This window comes from Lithobates pipiens, unplaced genomic scaffold, assembly GCF_037356315.1.
Source record: "Lithobates pipiens isolate NorthernLeopardFrog02 unplaced genomic scaffold, aLitPip1_a1.2 Scaffold_18, whole genome shotgun sequence".
Taxonomy (NCBI): domain Eukaryota; kingdom Metazoa; phylum Chordata; class Amphibia; order Anura; family Ranidae; genus Lithobates; species Lithobates pipiens.
This window is the reverse complement of record NW_027507758.1, coordinates 355296936-355321828: the sequence shown is the minus strand read 5'-3', so window position 1 is coordinate 355321828 and position 24893 is coordinate 355296936. Positions and strand designations below refer to the sequence as shown.

Sequence of the window (24893 nt, the reverse complement as noted above, 5' to 3'; positions counted from 1 at the left end):
TCGACAATAACATCAACTCAGTCTTCTTCTGTCCCTACAATGTCTATTACAGTATCCAGCTTACCTTACTCTTCCACAGGTAAATTAATTTCAGTTATGCTTATTTATTCAACAATGCATTCCAGAGAACAAATGTAACTATTCACAACATTTTGAAAGAATCACATGAACTAATTTAAAAATGTATGCTCATTGTAATTTACTTTCTTTCTTCTTTTTAAATTTTTCCTAAACGTACTGCATGTACTGTTCATAGTACTTTGTTGTATTGTTTTTTTTATTGTACCTAGTAAATATAATCATAAAAAAATTTAAATATTTTTTATTTTCCTTTTAGATTTATCTTCAACTGCAACTCCCACCACCTTTTCAACATCTTCTTCAAATACAAGTATTTCAACAGAACCATACTCAATAACCTCTGCTTCAACTGCAATGTCCTCTGCAACCCCTATTGAAATGACCCCCTCTGCTCCATTATCTACAACCATGACCATAGTACCCTCATCCGACATTACCAAAATGCCACTTACTCTATCCTTTACCCCAATTACTCCATTTTCTCTTTCTTCTACAACAATAGCTCTGCCATCTTCCTCTTCTACCATCACATTTTCACCCTCTCTTACCACTACAACCATTACTTCCCCAATAACATCTACCCATTCCATTCCAATGTTAATGACTTCTACTACAGGATCCAGCCCACAATTCTCTTCCGCAGGTAAAGGGATTTCAATCATTTTGATGTATCTAACAGTTTAGTGGGAAATGCAAGTGTAGTAGTCTCCAACATTTCAACAGATATTTATAAACATATATTTAAAATACATGCTTCTTTTACATTCTTATTTATTTGAATATTTCCCTAGACATATGTATAGCTCAAAGTATAGTGTTGTACTACTTTTTATTGTTTCTAATAAGTATAATTTCCACAAATTTGACAATCCTTTTAATTTCCTCTTAGATGTTACTTCTACTCCATCTCCCACCACCTTTTCAACATCCTTAAGTGCAAGTACATCCATAGAACTTCCATCTTCATCTTCTACCATTACTTCCACATCCCCTTTTAACTTTTCCAACATGAGCTCGACAATAACATCAATTCAGTCTTCTTCTGTCCCTACAATATCTACTACAGTATCCAGCTTACCTTACTCTTCCACAGGTAAGTGAATTTCAGTTATGCTTATTTATTCAACAATGCATTCCAGAGAACAAATTTAACTATTCACAACATTTTGAAAGAATCACATAAACTAATTAAAAAATTCATGCTCATTGTAATTTACTTTCTTTCTGCATTTTAATTTTTCCTAAACGTACTGCATGTACTATTCATAGTACTTTGTTGTATTGTTTTTTTTTTATTGTACCTAGTAAATATAATCATAAAAATTTTAAATTATTTTTTATTTTCCATTTAGATTTATCTTCAACTGCAACTCCCACCACCTTTTCAACATCTTCTTCAAATACAAGTATTTCAACAGAACCATACTCAATAACCTCTGCTTCAACTGCAATGTCCTCTGCAACCCCTATTCAAATGACCCCATCTGCTCCATTATCTACAACCATGACCACAGTGCCTTCATCCGACATCACCAAAATGCCACTCACTCTATCCTTTACCCCCATTACTCCATTTTCTCTTTCTTCTACAACAATAGCTCTGCCATTTTCCTTTTCTACCATCACATATTCACCCTCTCTTACCACTACAACCATTACTTCCCCAATAATATCTACCCATTCCACCCCAATTTCAATGACTTCTACTACAGGATCCAGCCCACATTTCTCTTCCGCAGGTAAATGGATTTCAATCATCTCAAAGTATAGTGTTGTATTACTTTTTATTGTTCTGATAAGTATAATTTCCACAAATTTGACAGTCCTTTTAATTTCCTCCTAGATGCTACTCTTACTCCATCTCCCACCAGCTCTTCAACATCTTCAAGTGCAAGTACATCCACAGAACTTCCATCTTCATCTTCTACCATTACTTCCACATCCCATTTTAACTTTTCCACCATGATCTCGACAATAACATCAACTCAGTCTTCTTCTGTCCCTACAATGTCTATTACAGTATCCAGCTTACCTTACTCTTCCACAGGTAAATTAATTTCAGTTATGCTTATTTATTCAACAATGCATTCCAGAGAACAAATGTAACTATTCACAACATTTTGAAAGAATCACATGAACTAATTTAAAAATGTATGCTCATTGTAATTTACTTTCTTTCTTCTTTTTAAATTTTTCCTAAACGTACTGCATGTACTGTTCATAGTACTTTGTTGTATTGTTTTTTGTATTGTACCTAGTAAATATAATCATAAAAAAATTTAAATATTTTTTATTTTCCTTTTAGATTTATCTTCAACTGCAACTCCCACCACCTTTTCAACATCTTCTTCAAATACAAGTATTTCAACAGAACCATACTCAATAACCTCTGCTTCAACTGCAATGTCCTCTGCAACCCCTATTGAAATGACCCCCTCTGCTCCATTATCTACAACCATGACCATAGTACCCTCATCCGACATTACCAAAATGCCACTTACTCTATCCTTTACCCCAATTACTCCATTTTCTCTTTCTTCTACAACAATAGCTCTGCCATCTTCCTCTTCTACCATCACATTTTCACCCTCTCTTACCACTACAACCATTACTTCCCCAATAACATCTACCCATTCCATTCCAATGTTAATGACTTCTACTACAGGATCCAGCCCACAATTCTCTTCCGCAGGTAAAGGGATTTCAATCATTTTGATGTATCTAACAGTTTAGTGGGAAATGCAAGTGTAGTAGTCTCCAACATTTCAACAGATATTTATAAACATATATTTAAAATACATGCTTCTTTTACATTCTTATTTATTTGAATATTTCCCTAGACATATGTATAGCTCAAAGTATAGTGTTGTACTACTTTTTATTGTTTCTAATAAGTTTAATTTCCACAAATTTGACAATCCTTTTAATTTCCTCTTAGATGTTACTTCTACTCCATATCCCACCACCTTTTCAACATCTTCAAGTGCAAGTACATCCACAGAACTTCCATCTTCATCTTCTACCATTACTTCCACATCCCCTTTTACCTTTTCCACAATGATCTCGACAATAACATCAACTCAGCCTTCTTCTGCCCCTACAATGTCTACCACAGTATCCAGCTTACCTTACTCTTCCACAGGTAGGTGAATTTCAGTTATGATTATTTATTCAACAATGCATTTCAGAGAACAAATTTAACTATTCACAACATTTTGAAAGAATCACATAAACTAATTTAAAAAATCATGATAATTGTACCTTCCTTTCTTTCTGCTTTTCCTTTTTTCCTAAGCATACTGCATGTACTGTTCATAGTACTTTGTTGTATTGTTTTTTTTTTAATGGACCTAGTAAATATAATCATAAAAATTTTAAATTATTTTTTATTTTCCATTTAGATTTATCTTCAACTGCAACTCCCACCACCTTTTCAACATCTTCTTCAAATACAAGTATTTCAACAGAACCATACTCAATAACCTCTGCTTCAACTGCAATGTCCTCTGCAACCCCTATTCAAATGACCCCATCTGCTCCATTATCTACAACCATGACCACAGTGCCTTCATCCGACATCACCAAAATGCCACTCACTCTATCCTTTACCCCCATTACTCAATTTTCTCTTTCTTCTACAACAATAGCTCTGCCATTTTCCTTTTCTACCATCACATATTCACCCTCTCTTACCACTACAACCATTACTTCCCCAATAATATCTACCCATTCCACCCCAATTTCAATGACTTCTACTACAGGATCCAGCCCACATTTCTCTTCCGCAGGTAAATGGATTTCAATCATCTCAAAGTATAGTGTTGTATTACTTTTTATTGTTCTGATAAGTATAATTTCCACAAATTTGACAGTCCTTTTAATTTCCTCCTAGATGCTACTCTTACTCCATCTCCCACCAGCTCTTCAACATCTTCAAGTGCAAGTACATCCACAGAACTTCCATCTTCATCTTCTACCATTACTTCCACATCCCATTTTAACTTTTCCACCATGATCTCGACAATAACATCAACTCAGTCTTCTTCTGTCCCTACAATGTCTATTACAGTATCCAGCTTACCTTACTCTTCCACAGGTAAATTAATTTCAGTTATGCTTATTTATTCAACAATGCATTCCAGAGAACAAATGTAACTATTCACAACATTTTGAAAGAATCACATGAACTAATTTAAAAATGTATGCTCATTGTAATTTACTTTCTTCTTTTTAAATTTTTCCTAAACGTACTGCATGTACTGTTCATAGTACTTTGTTGTATTGTTTTTTTTATTGTACCTAGTAAATATAATCATAAAAAAATTTAAATATTTTTTATTTTCCTTTTAGATTTATCTTCAACTGCAACTCCTACCACCTTTTCAACATCTTCTTCAAATACAAGTATTTCAACAGAACCATACTCAATAACCTCTGCTTCAACTGCAATGTCCTCTGCAACTATTGAAATGACCCCATCTGCTCCATTATCTACAACCATGACCATAGTACCCTCATCCGACATTACCAAAATGCCACTTACTCTATCCTTTACCCCAATTACTCCATTTTCTCTTTCTTCTAAAACAATAGCTCTGCCATCTTCCTCTTCTACCATCACATTTTCACCCTCTCTTACCACTACAACCATTACTTCCCCAATAACATCTACCCATTCCATTCCAATGTTAATGACTTCTACTACAGGATCCAGCCCACAATTCTCTTCCGCAGGTAAAGGGATTTCAATCATTTTGATGTATCTAACAGTTTAGTGGGAAATGCAAGTGTAGTAGTCTCCAACATTTCAACAGATATTTATAAACATATATTTAAAATACATGCTTCTTTTACATTCTTATTTATTTGAATATTTCCCTAGACATATGTATAGCTCAAAGTATAGTGTTGTACTACTTTTTATTGTTTCTAATAAGTATAATTTCCACAAATTTGACAATCCTTTTAATTTCCTCTTAGATGGTACTTCTACTCCATATCCCACCACCTTTTCAACATCTTCAAGTGCAAGTACATCCACAGAACTTCCATCTTCATCTTCTACCATTACTTCCACATCCCCTTTTAACTTTTCCACAATGATCTCGACAATAACATCAACTCAGTCTTCTTCTGCTCTTACAATGTCTACCACAGTATCCAGCTTACCTTACTCTTCCACAGGTAGGTGAATTTCAGTTATGCTTATTTATTCAACAATGCATTTCAGAGAACAAATTTAACTATTCACAACATTTTGAAAGAATCACTAATTTAAAAATTCATGCTCATTGTACCTTCCTTTCTTTCTGCTTTTAAATTTTTCCTAAACATACTGCATGTTCTGTTCATAGTACTTTGTTGTATTGTTTTTTTTAATGTACAGTAGGTGCCGCCTATATTGTGTCAATCTCGCTGCTTCTAGCGGCGAGATTGACACCCTACGAGCTCCGTCGCGGGAGCCAGCGCCGAGCTGGCTCGCATCGGGAAAGGAAAAATGTTTCTTTTCCTTTCCCGATAAGCGACAAACATCGCTGGCCGGGTTGACACTGGTGCGGGGATCCGAATTGGATTCCCGCCAATACCAGGCACTGTTTGGTATGAATCCTAAGGGAGAACTCCACGCCAAATGTAAAAAAAACGGCATGGGTTCCCCCTTAGGTCTGGCAGGGATTTTAAGGGGAATCCCCTTCGCTGAAAAAAACGGAGTGGGGTCCCCCCAAAATCCATACCAGACCCCTATCCGAGCACACAGCCCGGCCGGTCAGGAAAGGGGGTGGGGACGAGCGAGCGCCCCCCCCTCCTGAGCCGTACCAGGCCGCGTGCCCTCAACATGGGGGGTGCCTTTGGGGAAGGGGGGGCCACCCCAAAGCACCTTGTCCCCCTGTTGATGAGGACAAGGGCCTCTTCCCGACAACCCTGGCCGTTGGTTGTCGGGATCTGCGGGCGGGGGGCTTATCGGAATCCGGGAGCCCCCTTTAATAAGGGGCCCCCGGATACCGGCCCCCCACCCTATGTGAATGAGTATGGGGTACAATGTACCCCTACCCATTCACCTGTAAAATAAAGTAAAAAAAAAAACACAACAAAGGGTTAAAAAAAATTTTTTAACAGCTCCGGGGGTCTTCCGTCTTCGGGGGTCTTCTCGCCGGACTCCTCCGCTATCTTCTGCTAGCTCTTTTGCTAGCGGAGGAGCCCGGCATTCCTCTTCGTCACCGCCCTCTTCTTCCAACTTCGGGGGTCTTGTCCCCCTCTTCGGTTCTTCTTGCCGGGCCACTGCTTCTTCTTCCAGCTCTTTTACTAGCGGTGGCCCGGTCTTCTGTCGTCGCCGCTGCCTTCCGTTCTTGTTCTTCTTCTCCTGGAGATGTTGATTCGACGCTTTCTCCGGCCGCAATGCCAGGGACGTGCTGCGCGGCGACTTATATAGGGACAAGTGGCGGGGTCATCGGTTGATGTCACATGGTGACCCCGCCCCCTTACGATGTCACAGTCCCGGAGGATGCTGGAACTGTCACCATGTGACATCAACCCATGTGACATAAACCGATGACCCCGCCCCTTGTCCCTATATAAGTCGCCACGCAGCGCGTCCCTGGCATTGCGGCCGAAGAGAGCGTCGAGTCAACATCTCAAGGAGAAGAAGAAGAACGGAAGGCGGCGGTGGCGGTGGTGACGACAGAAGACCGGGCCACCGCTAGTAAAAGAGCTGGAAGAAGAAGCGGTGGCCCGGCAAGAAGAACCGAAGAGGAGGACAAGACCCCCGAAGTTGGAAGAAGAGGGCGGCGATGAAGAAGAATGCCGGGCTCCTCCGCTAGCAAAAGAGCTAGCAGAAGATAGCGGAGGAGTCCGGCGAGAAGACCCCTGAAGACGGAAGACCCCCGGAGCTGTGCAATAAACTATTTTAACCCTGCGTTGTGTGTTTTTTTTTACTTTATTTTACAGGTGTATGGGTAGGGGTACATTGTACCCCATACTCATTCACATAGGGTGGGGGGCCGCTATCTGGGGGCCCCCTTATTAAAGGGGGCTCCCGGATTCCGATAAGCCCCCCACCAGCAGACCCCGACAACCAACGGCCAGGCTTCTCGGGAAGAGGCCCTTGTCCTCATCAACATGGGCCAAGGTGCTTTGGGGTGGGGGGCCGCGAGGCCCTCCCTTCCCCAAGGCATCCCCCCATGTTGAGGGCACGCTGCTTTGTACGGCTCAGGGAGTTGCGCTCGCTCGTCCCCACCCCCTTTCCTGACCGTCCGGGCTGCGTGCTCGGATAGGGGTCTGGTATGGATTTTGGGGGGACACCACGCCGTCTTTTTCGGCGAAGGGGATTCCCCTTAAAATCCCTGCCAGACCTAAGGGCCTGGTATGCCCCCGAGAAGGCATGCAGGCTTCATGAGTGAGGCGACATTGTCGCCTCGCTCTGGCTGCTATAAGAAAATGACATTTTCCTATACTGTCGCGCTGTTCCGATACTGTCGCGCTGGAAACACAATGTCGGCGGCACCTACTGTACCTAGTAAATATAATCATAAAAATGTTAAATTATTTTTTATTTTCCTTTTAGATTTAACTTCAACTGCAACTCCCACAACTTTTTCAATATCTTCTTCAAATACAAGTATTTCAACAGAACCATACTCAATAACCTATGCTTCAACTGCAATGTCCTTTGGAACCCCTATTCAAATGACCCCATCTGCTCCATTATCTACAACCATGACCCCAGTGCCTTCATCCGACATCACCAAAATGCCACTCACTCTATCCTTTACCCCCATTACTCCATTTTCTCTTTCTTCTACAACAATAGCTTTGCCATTTTCCTTTTCTACCATCACATATTCACCCTCTCTTACCACTACAACCATTACTTCCCCAATAATATCTACCCATTCCACCCCAATTTCAAGGACTTCTACTACAGGATCCAGTCCACATTTCTCTTCCGCAGGTAAATGGATTTCAATCATCTCAAAGTATAGTGTTGTATTACTTTTTATTGTTTCTGATAAGTATCATTTCAACAAATTTGACAGTCCTTTTAATTTCCTCCTAGATGTTACTTCTACTCCATCTCCCACCAGCTCTTCAACATCTTCAAGTGCAAGTACATCCACAGAACTTCCATCTTCATCTTCTACCATTACTTCCACATCCCATTTTAACTTTTCCACCATAATCTCGACAATAACATCAACTCAGTCTTCTTCTGTCCCTACAATGTCTATTACAGTATCCAGCTTACCTTACTCTTCCACAGGTAAATTAATTTCAGTTATGCTTATTTATTCAACAATGCATTCCAGAGAACAAATGTAACTATTCACAACATTTTGAAAGAATCACATGAACTAATTTAAAAATGTATGCTCATTGTAATTTACTTTCTTTCTGCTTTTTAAATTTTTCCTAAACGTACTGCATGTACTGTTCATAGTACTTTGTTGTATTGTTTTTTTTATTGTACCTAGTAAATATAATCATAAAAAAATTTAAATATTTTTTATTTTCCTTTTAGATTTATCTTCAACTGCAACTCCCACCACCTTTTCAACATCTTCTTCAAATACAAGTATTTCAACAGAACCATACTCAATAACCTCTGCTTCAACTGCAATGTCCTCTGCAACTATTGAAATGACCCCATCTGCTCCATTATCTACAACCATGACCATAGTACCCTCATCCGACATCACCAAAATGCCACTCACTCTATCCTTTACCCCCATTACTCCATTTTCTCTTTCTTCTACAACAATAGCTCTGCCATCTTCCTCTTCTACCATCACATTTTCACCCTCTCTTACCACTACAACCATTACTTCCCCAATAACATCTACCCATTCCATCCCAATGTCAATGACTTCTACTACAGGATCCAACCCACATTTCTCTTCCGCAGGTAAATGGATTTCAATCATTTTGATGTATCTAACAGTTTAGTGGGAAATGCAAGTGTAGTAGTCTCCAACATTTCAACAGATATTTATAAACATATATTTAAAAAACATGCTTCTTTTACATTCTTATTTATTTGAATATTTCCCTAGACATATGTATAGCTCAAAGTATAGTGTTGTATTACTTTTTATTGTTTCTAATAAGTATAATTTCCACAAATTTGACAGTCCTTTTAATTTCCTCTTAGATGTTACTTCTACTCCATCTCCCACCACCTTTTCAACATCCTTAAGTGCAAGTACATCCATAGAACTTCCATCTTCATCTTCTACCATTACTTCCACATCCCCTTTTAACTTTTCCAACATGAGCTCGACATTAACATCAACTCAGTCTTCTTCTGTCCCTACAATATCTACTACAGTATCCAGCTTACCTTACTCTTCCACAGGTAAGTGAATTTCAGTTATGCTTATTTATTCAACAATGCATTCCAGAGAACAAATTTAACTATTCACAACATTTTGAAAGAATCACATAAACTAATTAAAAAATTCATGCTCATTGTAATTTACTTTCTTTCTGCATTTTAATTTTTCCTAAACGTACTGCATGTACTATTCATAGTACTTTGTTGTATTGTTTTTTTTTTTATTGTACCTAGTAAATATAATCATAAAAAATTTTAAATATTTTTTATTTTCCTTTTAGATTTATCTTCAACTGCAACTCCCACCACCTTTTCAACATCTTCTTCAAATACAAGTATTTCAACAGAACCATACTCAATAACCTCTGCTTCAACTGCAATGTCCTCTGCAACCCCTATTGAAATGACCCCCTCTGCTCCATTATCTACAACCATGACCATAGTACCCTCATCCGACATTACCAAAATGCCACTTACTCTATCCTTTACCCCAATTACTCAATTTTCTCTTTCTTCTACAACAATAGCTCTGCCATCTTCCTCTTCTACCATCACATTTTCACCCTCTCTTACCACTACAACCATTACTTCCCCAATAACATCTACCCATTCCATTCCAATGTTAATGACTTCTACTACAGGATCCAGCCTACATTTCTCTTCCGCAGGTAAATGGATTTCAATCATTTTGATGTATCTAACAGTTTAGTGGGAAATGCAAGTGTAGTAGTCTCCAACATTTCAACAGATATTTATAAACATATATTTAAAAGACATGCTTCTTTTACATTCTTATTTATTTCAATATTTCCCTAGACATATGTATAGCTCAAAGTGTAGTGTTGTACTACTTTTTATTGTTTCTAATAAGTATAATTTCCACAAATTTGACAGTCCTTTTAATTTCCTCTTAGATGTTACTTCTACTCCATATCCCACCACCTTTTCAACATCTTCAAGTGCAAGTACATCCACAGAACTTCCATCTTCATCTTCTACCATTACTTCCACATCCCCTTTTAACTTTTCCACAATGATCTCGACAAAGACATCAACTCAGCCTTCTTCTGCCCCTACAATGTATACCACAATATCCAGCTTACCTTACTCTTCCACAGGTAGGTGAATTTCAGTTATGCTTATTTATTCAACAATGCATTTCAGAGAACAAATGTAACTATTCACAATATTTTGAAAGAATCACATAAATTAATTTAAAAATTCATGCTCGGGTATTTGTCACAGAGTTGTTGTCATTATTAATTAAAAATTCCATTAGGGGGGGCGTGACCGGATGGTGATGGTGGCGGTAGCGTGGTGTGAGGAGTGAGAGAGATGTGTGCTCTCACTGCACGCTGATGTAAGCTTGTATCAGCGGCGCCCGTGGCACCCCTACTCGATTTCCCCAGCGGAGAAGCATAGACGGGGCTTGGAGTACCTGGGGGATCTGTGGAGCCCAGTGGAGACCGGTGCCTGGCGGGAGAGATGGATTGTGGCGGAGCGGTGGGGTCCCTCGAGTACTCCGATGACAGTGTGTGGAGGACGGAGGACGGAGGAGAGGACTCTCAGCTCCTGGAGGTGAAACCCCGTGAGACCCGCTCGAGAGAGGAGCTACAGCACTGAGACTGGGAAAGGGTCACAGCCACTGCCAGGTACAGCGAAGACATTTAAAGGCATAGTTACAGTATTATGCAGGGACTGTGGAGAGACATTTTATTTTATTTTTATGTCAGATCCCCCCATCACTGCCCCTTTTGAGCTGAATTAAAGGAGAAGTAAGAGGGGAGTTGTTGTGAATGCTGCATCACCCTTGGGAAAAGTGTTACTATAAGAAAGAAAGAAATATATATATATATTTGGAAACCTAGCCGCTGCCTGCCTCTTATAACTGGTGAAAAAAAAAAAGGGGGGTGAAGAGAAGTAAAGGAAGGAATTGGTCCATTCCTATGTTCTGGAGTAGCTGTGGAGTAGCTGAAACTGACTGGGGAAAAAAAAAGGAAAAAAAATTTTTTTTTTTTTTTGGTTCTGCCTTGGCCCAGGGAAATTTACCCCCCCCTTCCCCTTTTTTTTTTTTTGGGACACTTGCGGATTTGAACGATGTCTGCAAGGAGGAGAGGGGAGGAGCATGCCAGGCAGGAAAATGTGGGGGCACAATTACTGAGATCAGCCAAGGACAAAGATAAAGAAAAAGACCCCCAGTTTACTGCAACAACAGCTGGGATAGCTGCAGCGGCCAAGTTGGAAAAATATGCCCATGCTCATACTCCCGATAATACGCCAACTAAGGGGGGACAGGGGAGTCAAGTGAAACCTCCAACGGATAGAAAGAGTCAAGGGCAGTTGACACAAGCAGGCGTAAAACATTAGACATGTGCAGAGTAAAATATTTCGTTTCGGAATTTCGTTTTCGTCTGAAAACTTAATTTATTTAGTTACTCCCGAAATTCGTTTTTATTTATTTCGTTTTTCGTTCAAAAATTGCATTCGTCCGAAAATCCACATGAATTACGGTCGAATCTGTCTTGGAAGGCTTATGGTGTCTGTCGAATGTATAAAGAAGATTCGACAGAGCTAACTATATAGCATACTTTAGAACCCTATTAAAGTCTATGGGACTCCAACGTTCAAAATCTAAAGTGCTAATTTTAAAGGCTAATTTGCAAGTTACTGTCCTAAAAAGTGTTTGGGGACCCGGGTCCTGCCCCAGGGGACATGTATCAATGCAAAAAAAAGTTTTAAAAACGGCCGTTTTTTCGGGAGCAGTGATTTTAATAATGATTAAAGTGAAACAATAAAAGTGTAATATTCCTTTAAATTTCGTAGGGGGGGGTTGTCTATAGTATGCCTGTGAAGGGGCGCATGTTTCCCGTGCTTAGAATTGTCCCTGCACAAAGTGTCATTTATGCAGGAAAAAAAGTCCTTTAAAATCACTCGCAGCTATAATGAATTGTCGGCTCCCGTAATACAGAGAACACTCATTGAAAGTCATTGATAAAAAAATAAATAAATAAATAAATAAAAAAAAAAGCGTGGGGGTCCCCCAAATTCAATTACCAGGCCCTTCAGGTCTGGTATGGATATTAAGGAGAACCCTGCCTCAAATTTAAGAAAAAATTTGACGTGGGGTTCCCCCTAAATATCCATAACCAGACCCTTCAGGTCTGGTATGGATATTAAGGGGAACCCCGCGTCAAATTAAAAAAAAAATTGACGTGGGGTTCCCCCTAAAAATCCATACCAGACCCTTTATCCGAGCACGCAACCTGGCAGGCCGCAGGAAAAGAGGGGGGGACGAGAGAGCGGCCCCCCCTCCCTCCTGAACCGTACCAGGCCACATGCCCTCAACATTGGGAGGATGCTTTGGGGGTCCGTGACCCCTCAAAGCACCTTGTCCCCATGTTGATGAGGACAAGGGCCTCATCCCCACAACCCTGGCCGGTGGTTGTGGAGGTCTGCGGGCGGGGGGCTTATCAGAATCTGGAAGCCCCCTTTAACAAGGGGACCCCCAGATCCCGGCCCCCCCCCCCTGTTTGAAATGGTAAGGGGGTACAAAAGTACCCCTACCATTTCACAAAGAAAGTGTAAAAAATGTTTAAATAAAACAAACACACTTTTTAAAAATTCCTTTATTAAAAATAAAAAAAAGATTCCAGCGGCGGTAATCCACTCTTGCTATCCAGCGACGGACGGTCAGCTCTCCATCGATGTCTAATGTCATCCAGCGCAGCGCAGCATCCTTCTTCTGTCTCCTCCACAGAGACACTGGAGGCATTCCGGCGCTGACGTTTCTTATATACGGAGGGCGGGGCCACCCGTCACCTGACCCCGCCCCCCTCTGACGCAAGGGGAGACCCGGGGTTCCCCGTGACGTATGGGTGACCCCGCCCCCCTCTGATGTAACGGAAACCTGCCTGTGTTACATCAGAGGGGTGCGGGTCACCCCTACGTCACAGGGAACCCCGGGTTTCCCCTTGCGTCAGAGGGGGGCGGGGTCAGGTGACGGGTGGCCCCGCCCACCCTATATAAGAAACGTCAAGCCGCCGGAATGTCTGTAGTGTCTCCTCCACGGAGACAGAAGAAGGATGCTGCGCTGCGCTGGATGACATTAGACATCGATGGAGAGCTGACCGTCCGTCGCTGGATAGCAAGAGTGGATTACCGCCGCTGGAATCCTTTTTTTATTTTTAATAAAGGAATTTTTCAAAAGTGTGTTTGTTTTATTTAACCATTTTTTACACTTTCTTTGTGAAATGGTAGGGGTACTTTTGTACCCCCTTACCATTTCAAACAGGGGGGGGCCGGGATCTGGGGGTCCCCTTGTTAAAGGGGGCTTCCAGATTCTGATAAGCCCCCCGCCCGCAGACCTCCACAACCACCGGCCAGGGTTGTGGGGATGAGGCCCTTGTCCTCATCAACATGGGGACAAGGTGCTTTGAGGGGTCACAGACCCCCAAAGCATCCTCCCAATGTTGAGGGCATGTGGCCTGGTACGGTTCAGGAGGGAGGGGGGGGCCGCTCTCTCGTCCCCCCCTCTTTTCCTGCGGCCTGCCAGGTTGCGTGCTCGGATAAAGGGTCTGGTATGGATTTTTAGGGGGAACCCCATGTCAAATTTTTTTTAAATTTGATGCGGGGTTCCCCTTAATATCCATACCAGACCTGAAGGGTCTGGTTATGGATATTTAGGGGGAACCCCACGTCAAATTTTTTCTTAAATTTGAGGCAGGGTTCCCCTTAATATCCATACCAGACCTGAAGGGCCTGGAAATTGAATTTGGGGGACCCCCACGCTTTTTTTTTTTATTTATTTATTTATTTATTTTTTTATCAATGACTTTCAATGAGTGTTCTCTGTATTACGGGAGCCGACAATTCATAATAGCCGCAAGTGATTTTAAATGAACTTTTTTCCTGCATAAATGACACTTTGTGCAGGGACAATTCTAAGCACGGGAAACATGAGCCCCTTCACAGGCATACTATAGACAACCCCCCCCTACGAAATTTAAAGGAATATTACACTTTTATTGTTTCACTTTAATCATTATTAAAATCACTGCTCCCGAAAAAACGGCCGTTTTTAAAACTTTTTTTTGCATTGATACATGTCCCCTGGGGCAGGACCCGGGTCCCCAAACACTTTTTAGGACAGTAACTTGCAGAATCTTTTCTCTCTGTCAAATCTTTTTTCTCTGTCGAATATTTTCTCTATATAATCTTGGACTAATAGAGGTAAGGTTAAGCACATTCGACCACAGGTTCTATAGATTGTTATCGTCAGAGTCATGTCGAATCTCCTATTCTATATCGAACTGTTGTAACAATGAAAACGAAAATAAAGCATTTATTTATGTCGGATCTTTCGTTTTTCGGATTTTGTGCTTTCGTTATCGTTTGTCAAAACGAAAACGAAAATAGCTGAAATTCGGACGAAAATGCATTCGGACGAAAACGAATGCACATGTCTATAAAACATACAAATAACAAAAACGTGGGAGCAACTGGAAGATCTGATATAAATCCCATGCAGGTACCCTCAATAGATGGTGAAGAAGAACCGACGCTGAAGGAGGTCTTGGGGGCTGTTAACGTTTGTAAACAGTCATTGTTAGAGCTATGCGATCAAACAAGAAGTATTAAAGAAGAGCTGGCCTTTATACGACAGGAACTTCAGATAACGGTTGACAGAATAACAGCAGCAGAAGGCAGAATTTCTCAGATTGAAGATGAGGTGTACCCACTAAACCAAGAGGTTAAAGATCTAAAAATACAGATGGGTAAATATGAAGGGAAATTGGATGAAATGGAAAACAGACTCCGAAGGGACAATATAAGATTGGTAGGCCTCCCGGAGAAGTGTGAAGGCTCTGACACAGCTGAGTTTTTGGAAAGATGGCTTGTTGAAGTGTTTGGTAGAGAGACCTTTTCCCAACAATTTGCCATAGAAAGAGACATAGAGTTCCGCTTAGAATCTTGCATCGGGGGGGTCAGCCCAGATCTGTGCTACTGAAATTTTTGAATTTTCGAGATAAAGTTGTTTTGCTTCGGAGGGCCAGGGAGATGGGGAGTATCATTTATAAGGGTGCAAAAATTTCGTTCTATTCTGACTTTTCCCCAGATCTGCAGAAGCGCAGAGCAGAATTTATAGAGATCAAGCGCAGACTCCAGAAATTGGACGTTACATATGCTTTGCTCTATCCGTCAAGGTTATGGGTAGTAGCATTAGGAGAGACCTTATTTTTTGACACCCCGGCAAGGGTAGAAGCATGGGTGCAGGAGAAGGGAGATCAGTTATTGAAGAAGTGATGTGTTTTTCTTTTTTATATATATGTATGTGTATGATCCCCTTTTCATCCCTCTTTTTTCTTATCCTTTTTTTTTTCTTTTTTTTTATTCCCCCTCCTTCTTTTCTCGGGGGAGGGGAATATTAGCAAAGGGGGGGGTGTATTGGGTGCACTGTAAATGAAGAAAGGGAAGATGATATACTTAGGTCAGGGTGCAGTGAGTGACACATAGTATATTAGGAATTTATGTGTGAGAAAGGGGAGGGTCAAATGGGGAGGTTGTTGAGTATTGGGGGGGAGTGGGGGGCAGGAAGGGGGGTGGGGACGGAAGCATGAGAGAAGGAGGGGGGTGGAAGGAGCAGGAGGGTGTGTGTGGGAGTGTAGTGGTCACGGAAAAAGCCCCTAGGGGTAACCTAGATAGGTATGTAGGGGGGAGGGAGGAGGGAATAGGGAAAATGGAAGTACATAAAACACAGGAAAAGGGTAATATTTCCACAGTTATAGATGATAAATTAAAAGTAATGAGTAAACACGGGGTAATAGTATGTATAGATGTAAAGTCTAGATTTCACGCTCACAAGGGTTGATTAAGTAGGGACGACACTATGAAGTATAAACGATTGTATAAATTTATTAGAGTACTCACTGAGTGGGGTCTCACTTTCTTTTTTACACCCCCTTCTAGCATCTTCTTCCTCGTCATGAACTATAGGGGGAGATGCAGGGATTATTTCTGCTCAATGTCAGGGAATTCTAATTTTAATTTTGAGCCTCAAGGTTTTTTGCTCTTCTTTTCTCTTTTTCCGCACTTCCTAGAGTCATGCAGTCTAGAATTTTGAATATTGGCTCTTGGAATGTCCGAGGGCTAGGAGCCTCTGTAAAAAGAGCAGTAGTGTTTGACACTCTGGAAAGGTGTGATGTAGGATTGATCTGCCTACAGGAGACACACCTAACTGAAGAAACTAAATTAAAAAGTCAGAGTAGGAAATTCCAAGTTCAGTACCACTCAGTCCACACCTCCTATTCGAGGGGGGTGGCCGTGTTGGTAAGGAGAGAGGTGGCGTTCTCCTGTCGGCAGATCAACATAGATAAAGAAGGGTGGTTTATTTTTTTACATTGTGTAATTGAAAATCAGGAGTATGTTTTTGCAAATATTTATATTCCTCCTCCATTTAAACTGGAAGTTCTATATTGTTTGATGGAATTTATAGTGGATAAATCAGGGATTCCAGTCATAGTAATGGGAGACTTTAATGAGGTTATTAATAAAAGCCAGGATAGGTTTCCGCCAGGAATATATATGCAGACAGAAGCTGAGACCCGGTTGTCTCGATTTTTGCTGGAGGGGGGCTTGTTTGATATATGGAGAATGCGTAACCCGGATCAGTTGCAATACTCATGTTTCTCAAGCTCATACTCCTCACTCTCAAGAATAGATTTAGTCCTTGGGAATGAGGAGGCAAGCCGTGTAGTAAGGGAAATAGTTTATCAACCTAGAGGGGTGTCAGATCACTCGCTAGTGACAGTATCGGTAAACTTAGGGGGGATAAAACCCCCAAGAGTATGGAATATGAATCCAGTATGGTTTGAGTTAGATGGAGATCCCGATAAGGTGCTATTTAAAGTAGCAGAGTTTATGGAGTTCAATAATGAGTCTGCAGAAATAGGAGTAATATGGGACGCATTGAAGGCCTACCTCAGGGGTATTCTTATTCAACAGGTAGTGAATGTTAAGAAAACATCTAATGAATGGGAGAATAGGGTTAAAAGGGATCTAGTAACAGCAGAGAGAGCATATATAGAAAACCCCACCCCAGAGAAACAAAAAATATGGTTAGAGAAACAACAGGAACACAAGGTAGTGATCACCAGGAAAACAGAGAATAAAAGATTGTTCCAGAAACAAGTGGAGTATGGGGAAGGGGAAAAAGTAGGAAAGATGTTGGCACAGATCGTAAGAAGTAACTCCTCGCCATCCACCGTCCCAGTGATTAGGACTGAGAAGGGAGAAATCTCTGCACAGAGATCAGTGATTACAGATACCTTCAGGGTATTTTATGCCAAACTGTATACCTCACAGGGGACGGGGGATGGCGAGGATATGGATAGGTTCTTTGCAAATATCAAAATACCGTCCCTAACTAAGGAGGAGAGTGAGATAATGGAAGCCCCATTAACAATTGAGGAAATTCAATGCGCAGTGTCAGAAATGGCCAATAAGAAATCCCTAGGACCAGATGGTCTTCCTGTGGAAACCTATAAATATTACGGTAAAATATTGCTTCCAGAGCTCCTCAAAGTATTTAACTGGGCGAAAAAGGTGGGGAGATTGCCTACCTCAATGACTGAAGCAACAATAATAGTCTTGCACAAGGAGGGGAAAGACCCATTGGAAACTCAGTCCTACCGACCCATTTCCCTTCTATGTGCGGACGCTAAAATATTAGCCAAAGTATTAGCCATCAGATTGAATAAAATTATCTCCAGGTTGATACATTCCGATCAAACAGGTTTTATCCCGGGCAGATCTATAAGTACGAACATAAGAAGATTATATCTTAACATGCAGGTACCAACAGAAAACGAAGGTAATAAGGCAATAATGGCTTTGGATGTAATCAAAGCCTTCGATAGTTTAGAATGGAGCTATATCTGGCGGGTACTGGGGGAATTTGGGTTTGGCCCTAATCTTATTGCATGGGTAAAAACCCTGTATAACGGCCCTAGTGCTAGAATTAGGGTTAATAATGAATATTCAGATAGGATTTTCTTAGAGAGGGGGACAAGACAGGGGTGCCCTTTGTCACCCCCTGATCTTTGCCCTGGCAATAGAACCATTAGCTATTGCAATTAGATCTAATATGAATATGGTCGGTTTCCAAAGGAGGATGAGGGAAGAGAGGATAGCGCTATATGCGGATGATATTCTTCTCTTCCTGGGGGACACAGAGCAGTCCCTCAGACAAGGGATGAAACTTATTACAGATTTCGGGAGGTTCTCAGGCCTGGATATAAACTGGGAAAAATCAGCTCTTATGTCATTGGATAAAAGTAGGGCCCAAAGCCCAGTGATAGGTGTGCAGCTAGAAGTAGTGGAGCGCATGAAATATCTGGGGATACACATACAAAGAGATCCTAATAAATATATAAGTGATAATGTGGTTCCATTAATAGCTAAATTTAAAAATAAAACCGAAATTTGGAAAAGACTCCCATTATCGATTGCAGGGAGATGTAATTTGATTAAAATGGTATGGATGCCTCAGTTATTGTATGTGTTGCACAACTCCCCGATATGGGTAGATATAACGTGGTTTAGGAAAATGGAGGTATTATTTCGAGAACTTATATGGAGAGGGGGAGTATCTAGGATTGCTTTACAAACTTTGCAATCACCAACAAGAAAAGGAGGAATGGCAGTTCCACACCCAAGGAGCTACTTTTTAGCTGCTCAACTACAACACTTGGGAATGAGTGAGGAGATAGGTGGTGGAACTAACAGGGCCCTAATGCTAATGGAGACACCCCATAAGAATATGGTAGAAGCTCTGGAGGCAAATTCATTTCCCCCAAAAAAAATACCTACAATAAAATTAGTAGTAAAAGTGTGGAAGGCAGTTAAGGCGATTAAAGGCCTGGGAGGCTTAACTCAATATACCCCTCTGTGGGATAACCGAAACCTGCAGGAAATGGAAGAAATAGGGGGATATAAAGAATGGAAAGTAAAGGGGATAGATAAGCTGGCCCAGTTATACACAGGGAAAATATTAAAAACATTTAGTGCTTTAAGATCAGAGTTTGATATATCAAAACAATCATTTTATAAATACCTTCAAATTAGACACGCTCTAGGGAAACAATTTAATAGGCAAGGTCCAGTGTGGAATAACTCCCCTATTTTTAGCAGATTAAATGCGCCAGTAAGGACAAAAGGATTTATAGCGGATGTATATCCAGCCATATGTGAAGGAAGTATAGGAAGTCCAGAAAGGTTTAAATGCAGAAGGAAATGGGAGGAGGAATTTGGAATCCTTACGGATGAACAGTGGATGAAAATACTGGAGGATGGATACTCAATTTCGGTTTCGCCTGCCCAGAAGATGTCACATTTAATGCTGCTACATAGAGCCTATTATACACCAAAAAGACTGTTTAGCTTTGGATGCAGAGTAGATGACAAATGCCCTAGATGCCAAGAGTCTGGAGACCTGGCACACATGTTCTGGCGATGCCCAAAATTGTTTCGCTACTGGTCAGAGATTGTTACTACTTTCAATGAAACATTTAGAGTGGCGATCAAGGGGGATCCCAGGATATGTGTGCTGGGCCTGGGAGAAGAAATAGGAAGATCGCGATATACAAATAAAGCAATACAGAGGTGTTTGTTTCAGGCAAGAAAATTGTTAGCTCAAAGGTGGCAAGCAAAAAATGCCCCTTCAGTTGCGGACTGGCAGCTAGTAATCATGGAAACAATATGGAAAGAGAGGGTGATATATTTAAGGAGAGGAAATTTTAAAGAATTTAAAAAGATGTGGAAACCCTGGTTGGATAGAATGAGATATCCAGTATGAGGCATGGGAGAGGAGGGAGATGGGTAGAGAGAGAGGAAGAAAAAGGGGAAGGAGGAATATCTGAGCAGTGAGTGAAAAGGGGGGTTAGATAGAAGAATTATTGACACATTATGGATAGGGACGCTTCCTAAAGGTTTTATTTTGATCTATAGAATTATTGTATCTGTTAGGGTGAAATAAGTGTTATACGTGTTATAGAGAATGTTTCTCTTGCTTTTAGTATGTAAAATAATGATGAAAATGAATAAAGATTATGAAATTAAAAAAAAAATAATTCATGCTCATTGTACCTTCCTTTCTTTCTGCTTTTTAATTTTTCCAAAACATACTGCATGTACTGTTCATAGTACTTTGTTGTATTGTTTTTTTTTAATGTACAGTAGGTGCCGCCTATATTGTGTCAATCTCGCTGCTTCTAGCGGCGAGATTCACACCCTACGAGCTCCGTCGCGGGAGCCAGCGCCGAGCTGGCTCGCATCGGGAAAGGAAAAATGTTAATTTTCCTTTCCCGATAAGCGACAGGCATCACTGGCCGGGTTGACACTGGTGCGGGGATCCGAATTGGATTCCCGCCAATACCAGGCACCGTTTGGTATGAATCCTAAGGGAGAACTCCACGCCAAATGTAAAAAAAATGGCATGGGTTCCCCCTTGGAGGCATACCAGGCCCTTAGGTCTGGCAGGGATTTTAAGGGGAATCCCCTTCGCCGAAAAAAACAGAGTGGGGTCCCCCCGAAATCCATACCAGACCCCTATCCGAGCACGCAGCCCGGCCGGTCAGGAACGGGGGTGGGGACGAGCGAGTGCCCCCCTCCTGAGCCGTACCAGGCCGTGTGCCCTCAATATGGGGGGGTGCCTTGGGGAAGGGGGGCCTGGCGGCCCCCCCACCCCAAAGCACCTTGTCCCCATATTGATGAGGACAAGGGCCTCTTCCCGACAACCCTGGCCGTTGGTTGTCTGGGTCTGCGGGCGGGGGGCTTATCGGAATCCGGGAGCCCCCTTTAATAAGGGGGCCCCCGGATACCGGCCCCCCAGCCTATGTGAATGAGTATGGGGTACAATGTACCCCTACCCATTCACCTGTAAAATAAAGTAAAAAAAAACACAACACAGGGTTAAAATAGTTTATTGCACAGCTCCGGGGGTCTTCCGTCTTCGGGGGTCTTCTCGCCGGACTCCTCCACTATCTTCTGCTAGCTCTTTTGCTAGCGGGGGAGCCCAGCATTCTTCTTCATCGCCGCCCTCTTCTTCCGACTTCGGGGGTCTTGTCCCCCTCTTCAGTTCTTCTTGCCGGGCCACCGCTTCTTCTTCCAGCTCTTTTACTAGCGGTGGCCCGGTCTTCTGTCATCGCCGCCGCTGCCTTCCGTTCTTGTTCTTCTCCTTCTTCTCCTGGAGATGTTGACTCAACGCTCTCTCCGGCCGCAATGCCAGGGACGCGCTGTGCGGCGACTTTTATAGGGACAAGGGGCGGGCTCATCGGTTGATGTCACATGGTGACCCTGCCCCCTTACGATGTCACAGTCCCGGAGGATGCTGGGACTGTCACCATGTGACATCAACCCATGTGACATCAACCGATGACCCCGCCCCTTGTCCCTATATAAGTCGCCGGGTAGCGCGTCCCTGGCATTGCGGCCGAAGAGAGTGTCGAGTCAACATCTCCAGGAGAAGAAGGAGAAGAAGAAGAACGGAAGGCGGCGGTGGCGGTGGTGACGACAGAAGACCGGGCCACCGCTAGTAAAAGAGCTGGAAGAAGAAGCGTGGCCCGGCAAGAAGAACCGAAGAGGAGGACAAGACCCCCGAAGTTGGAAGAAGAGGGCGGCGATGAAGAAGAATGCCGGGCTCCTCCGCTAGCAAAAGAGCTAGCAGAAGATAGCGGAGGAGTCCGGCGAGAAGACCCCCGAAGACGGAAGACACCCGGAGCTGTGCAATAAACTATTTTAACCCTGTGTTGTGTTTTTTTTTACTTTATTTTACAGGTGAATGGGTAGGGGTACATTGTACCCCGTACTCATTAACATAGGGTGGGGGGCCGGTATCCGGGGGCCCCCTTATTAAAGGGGGCTCCCGGATTCCGATAAGACCCCCGCCCGCAGAGCCCGACAACCAACGGCCAGGCTTCTCGGGAAGAGGCCCTTGTCCTCAACATGGGGACAAGGTGCTTTGGGGTGGGGGGGCAGCGAGGCCCCCCTTCCCCAAGGCACCCCCCCATGTTGAGGGCACGTGGCCTGGTACAGCTCAGGGGGGGGGGCGCTCGCTCGCCCCTACCCCCTTTCCTGACCGGCTGGGCTGCGTGCTCGGATAGGGGTCTGGTATGGATTTTTGGGGGACCCCACGCCGTCTTTTTCGGCGAAGGGGATTCTCCTTAAAATCCCTGCCAGACCTAAGGGCCTGGTATGCCCCTGAGAAGGCATGCAGGCTTCATGAGTGAGGTGACATTGTCGCCTCGCTCTGGCTGCTATAGGAAAATGACATTTTCCTATTGCAGCCAGCGCAACGGGATCACGCTGGTTAGAGAAGCCTGTCGCTGGGAACCAGCGCGATATTGTCGTGCTGGAAACACAATGTCGGCGGCACCTACTGTACCTAGTAAATATAATCATAAAAAATTTTAATTCGGGGTGTGGCCTGATCTCGGTGGAGAATGGCAGCATAATTCTTCAGCTCCTGCCGACTGAGAGAATCATTAGCTTATATTGTAGTATCTTTGCCCTTGAATTAGCCTGCAAATTATGGGTACCTCTTCCCGCAGCTCTTCAGCCTCCCGCTCCAGGTCACCGAGGGAAAATACAGGGCGCCTAAGTCAGAATATTCCCGAAATGTTCCGGAGCCAGGCCGGCAATATGGCAGCATCACGAGGAGCCTCACAAGCTACAGGCCGATCGCACAGTGCTCGCTTACAGACTCCCCTGGATGATGGCGGTATTCGCCTTACACCCCAGCAACAACCGAGCTTACATGGCCTGCGATCGGTGGCTACCGATATTAAGGAGACCCTCACAGCGGCCCTCACGGCGGCCATTTCTGATCTCAGAGTGGACATTCAAGCAATAGCAGGCAGAGTCCAGGAAGTGGAGGCAGTAATGGCAACCCACTCTACAGTGATCCGTCGCTCCTGCCAGGCTATTGACACCCACACCTTGCAATTGAGGGACCTAAATCACCACATCAAGGACTTAGACAACCGCGGAAGGCGTCACAACCTCCGAATCCGTGGCTTGCCTGAAGTAATTGATGCGGACCACCTGCAAATGGAGGTGACTACCCTCTTTAATAATCTGCTAGACAGACCTTCCGCCACCCCGATAGGCATGGAACGTATTCATCGTGCCTTACGACCCAGGGGTAAAGAGTCTGATCCTCCCCGCGATGTCGTATGTTGTATAATTGACTACCAGCTGAAGGAGGAAATTTTGAGAAGAGCTCGTGATACAAACCCGCTGTCTCATATTGGTGCTGATATACACCTTTTCCAAGACTTGTCGAATATTACCTTGCAGCGTTGCAGAGAATTGCGCCCTATCCTGGAAGCATTACGAGCCAAGGGGATTCCCTATCGGTGGAAATTTCCCTTCGGCTTGTCAGCCTCAGCTCATTGCAGGTCTGCCCTCCTCCGGGTTCCAGAGGACCTACACTATTTCTGCGAGACCCTGGACATACCGTTCACTGAAGTCCCCGACTGGTATGCGGAGTTCCGACCAGCAGCACTCAGGAAATCAGCACCGATTGACGAAGACATGGATACGCAGGATGCCCGCCCTAGGAGAAGACGCTCCCCTTCAGATCACCATGCACAGCCTGCTGCATCTGGTCCGACGCACGGACACAGCCCGACTAAAGCTCCCCACTCAAGAAGAGCACGCCGAGATCGATGAAGAGCGATTCCGGAATAGCGCGTGGGGCAGATAAGTACCCATCCACACTGTCGTTCCCCAATCCCCCCGGACTAGTGGTTGTCAAATCCTGACTGAGTTATGCCCTATCTTGGATACGCTTTGTGCCTCCATACCTCGGAGGCTTCTCCCCTTGTTGTTTCCCATGTTCCTTTGAGCTGCCTCCAAGAAGGTCCCTTCGCTTGCCCCTTCCTTCCTCCCCCCTTTTTTTTTTTTTTAACATGTATATATGTGTGTGTAGGCAAGGGTATATATATATATATATATATATATATATATATATATATATATACATATATGTGTGTTAGTGTGTGTCTGTATTCCTTTTTTTTTTCCACTAATCTCGGCACAATCTAGATGATTGCATTGTTAGGGGTTGATCTCCGATCTTGAATCACCACGCTGTATAGAGATGTTGTTCAACTTTGCAACCCGGCCCTGTACCCTGCTGTAACTGTCATTGTCTTGGGGTGTTAGTTCGGGACGGCTTCTTTCCATATGTTTCCGTTCGCCTATTTCAAGTTTGCCCATTTTTTATAGAGCGAATGTGGGGGAGTGCTTGTCCCATAGCGTATCTTAGAAAAAACACAATTGTAAACCTGGAAGCCTACAGGATTCTCGGTTCCCGCTCCTCCAGTAATGCTTATCTCAATTTATGAGATTATTACCTATACTGGGGGAACTAGCGGTCTGCATCTGACACCCCCGGACACTGAAGCTGACTTCCTGGCTTTTTCCTGCT

General features: G+C 43.1%; 1 protein-coding gene across 1 annotated transcript in view; it reads left to right on the top strand.

Moving 5' to 3' along the window:
- Nucleotides 1-24133, top strand: part of LOC143986723 (uncharacterized) — a 30094-nt gene extending 5961 nt beyond the window's left edge. Inside the window, exons 10-23 of the mRNA XM_077485129.1 lie at nucleotides 971-1174; nucleotides 1434-1820; nucleotides 3020-3223; nucleotides 3483-3869; nucleotides 5062-5265; nucleotides 7640-8026; nucleotides 8132-8335; nucleotides 8594-8977; nucleotides 9224-9427; nucleotides 9688-10074; nucleotides 10321-10524; nucleotides 14947-15180; nucleotides 18257-18275; nucleotides 22981-24133. Of these exons, the coding sequence (XP_077341255.1) occupies nucleotides 971-1174; nucleotides 1434-1820; nucleotides 3020-3223; nucleotides 3483-3869; nucleotides 5062-5265; nucleotides 7640-8026; nucleotides 8132-8335; nucleotides 8594-8977; nucleotides 9224-9427; nucleotides 9688-10074; nucleotides 10321-10524; nucleotides 14947-15180; nucleotides 18257-18275; nucleotides 22981-24133 (4562 nt within the window). The remainder of the gene's footprint in view (nucleotides 1-970; nucleotides 1175-1433; nucleotides 1821-3019; nucleotides 3224-3482; nucleotides 3870-5061; nucleotides 5266-7639; nucleotides 8027-8131; nucleotides 8336-8593; nucleotides 8978-9223; nucleotides 9428-9687; nucleotides 10075-10320; nucleotides 10525-14946; nucleotides 15181-18256; nucleotides 18276-22980) is intronic.
- The last annotated feature ends 760 nt before the right edge of the window (nucleotides 24134-24893 follow it).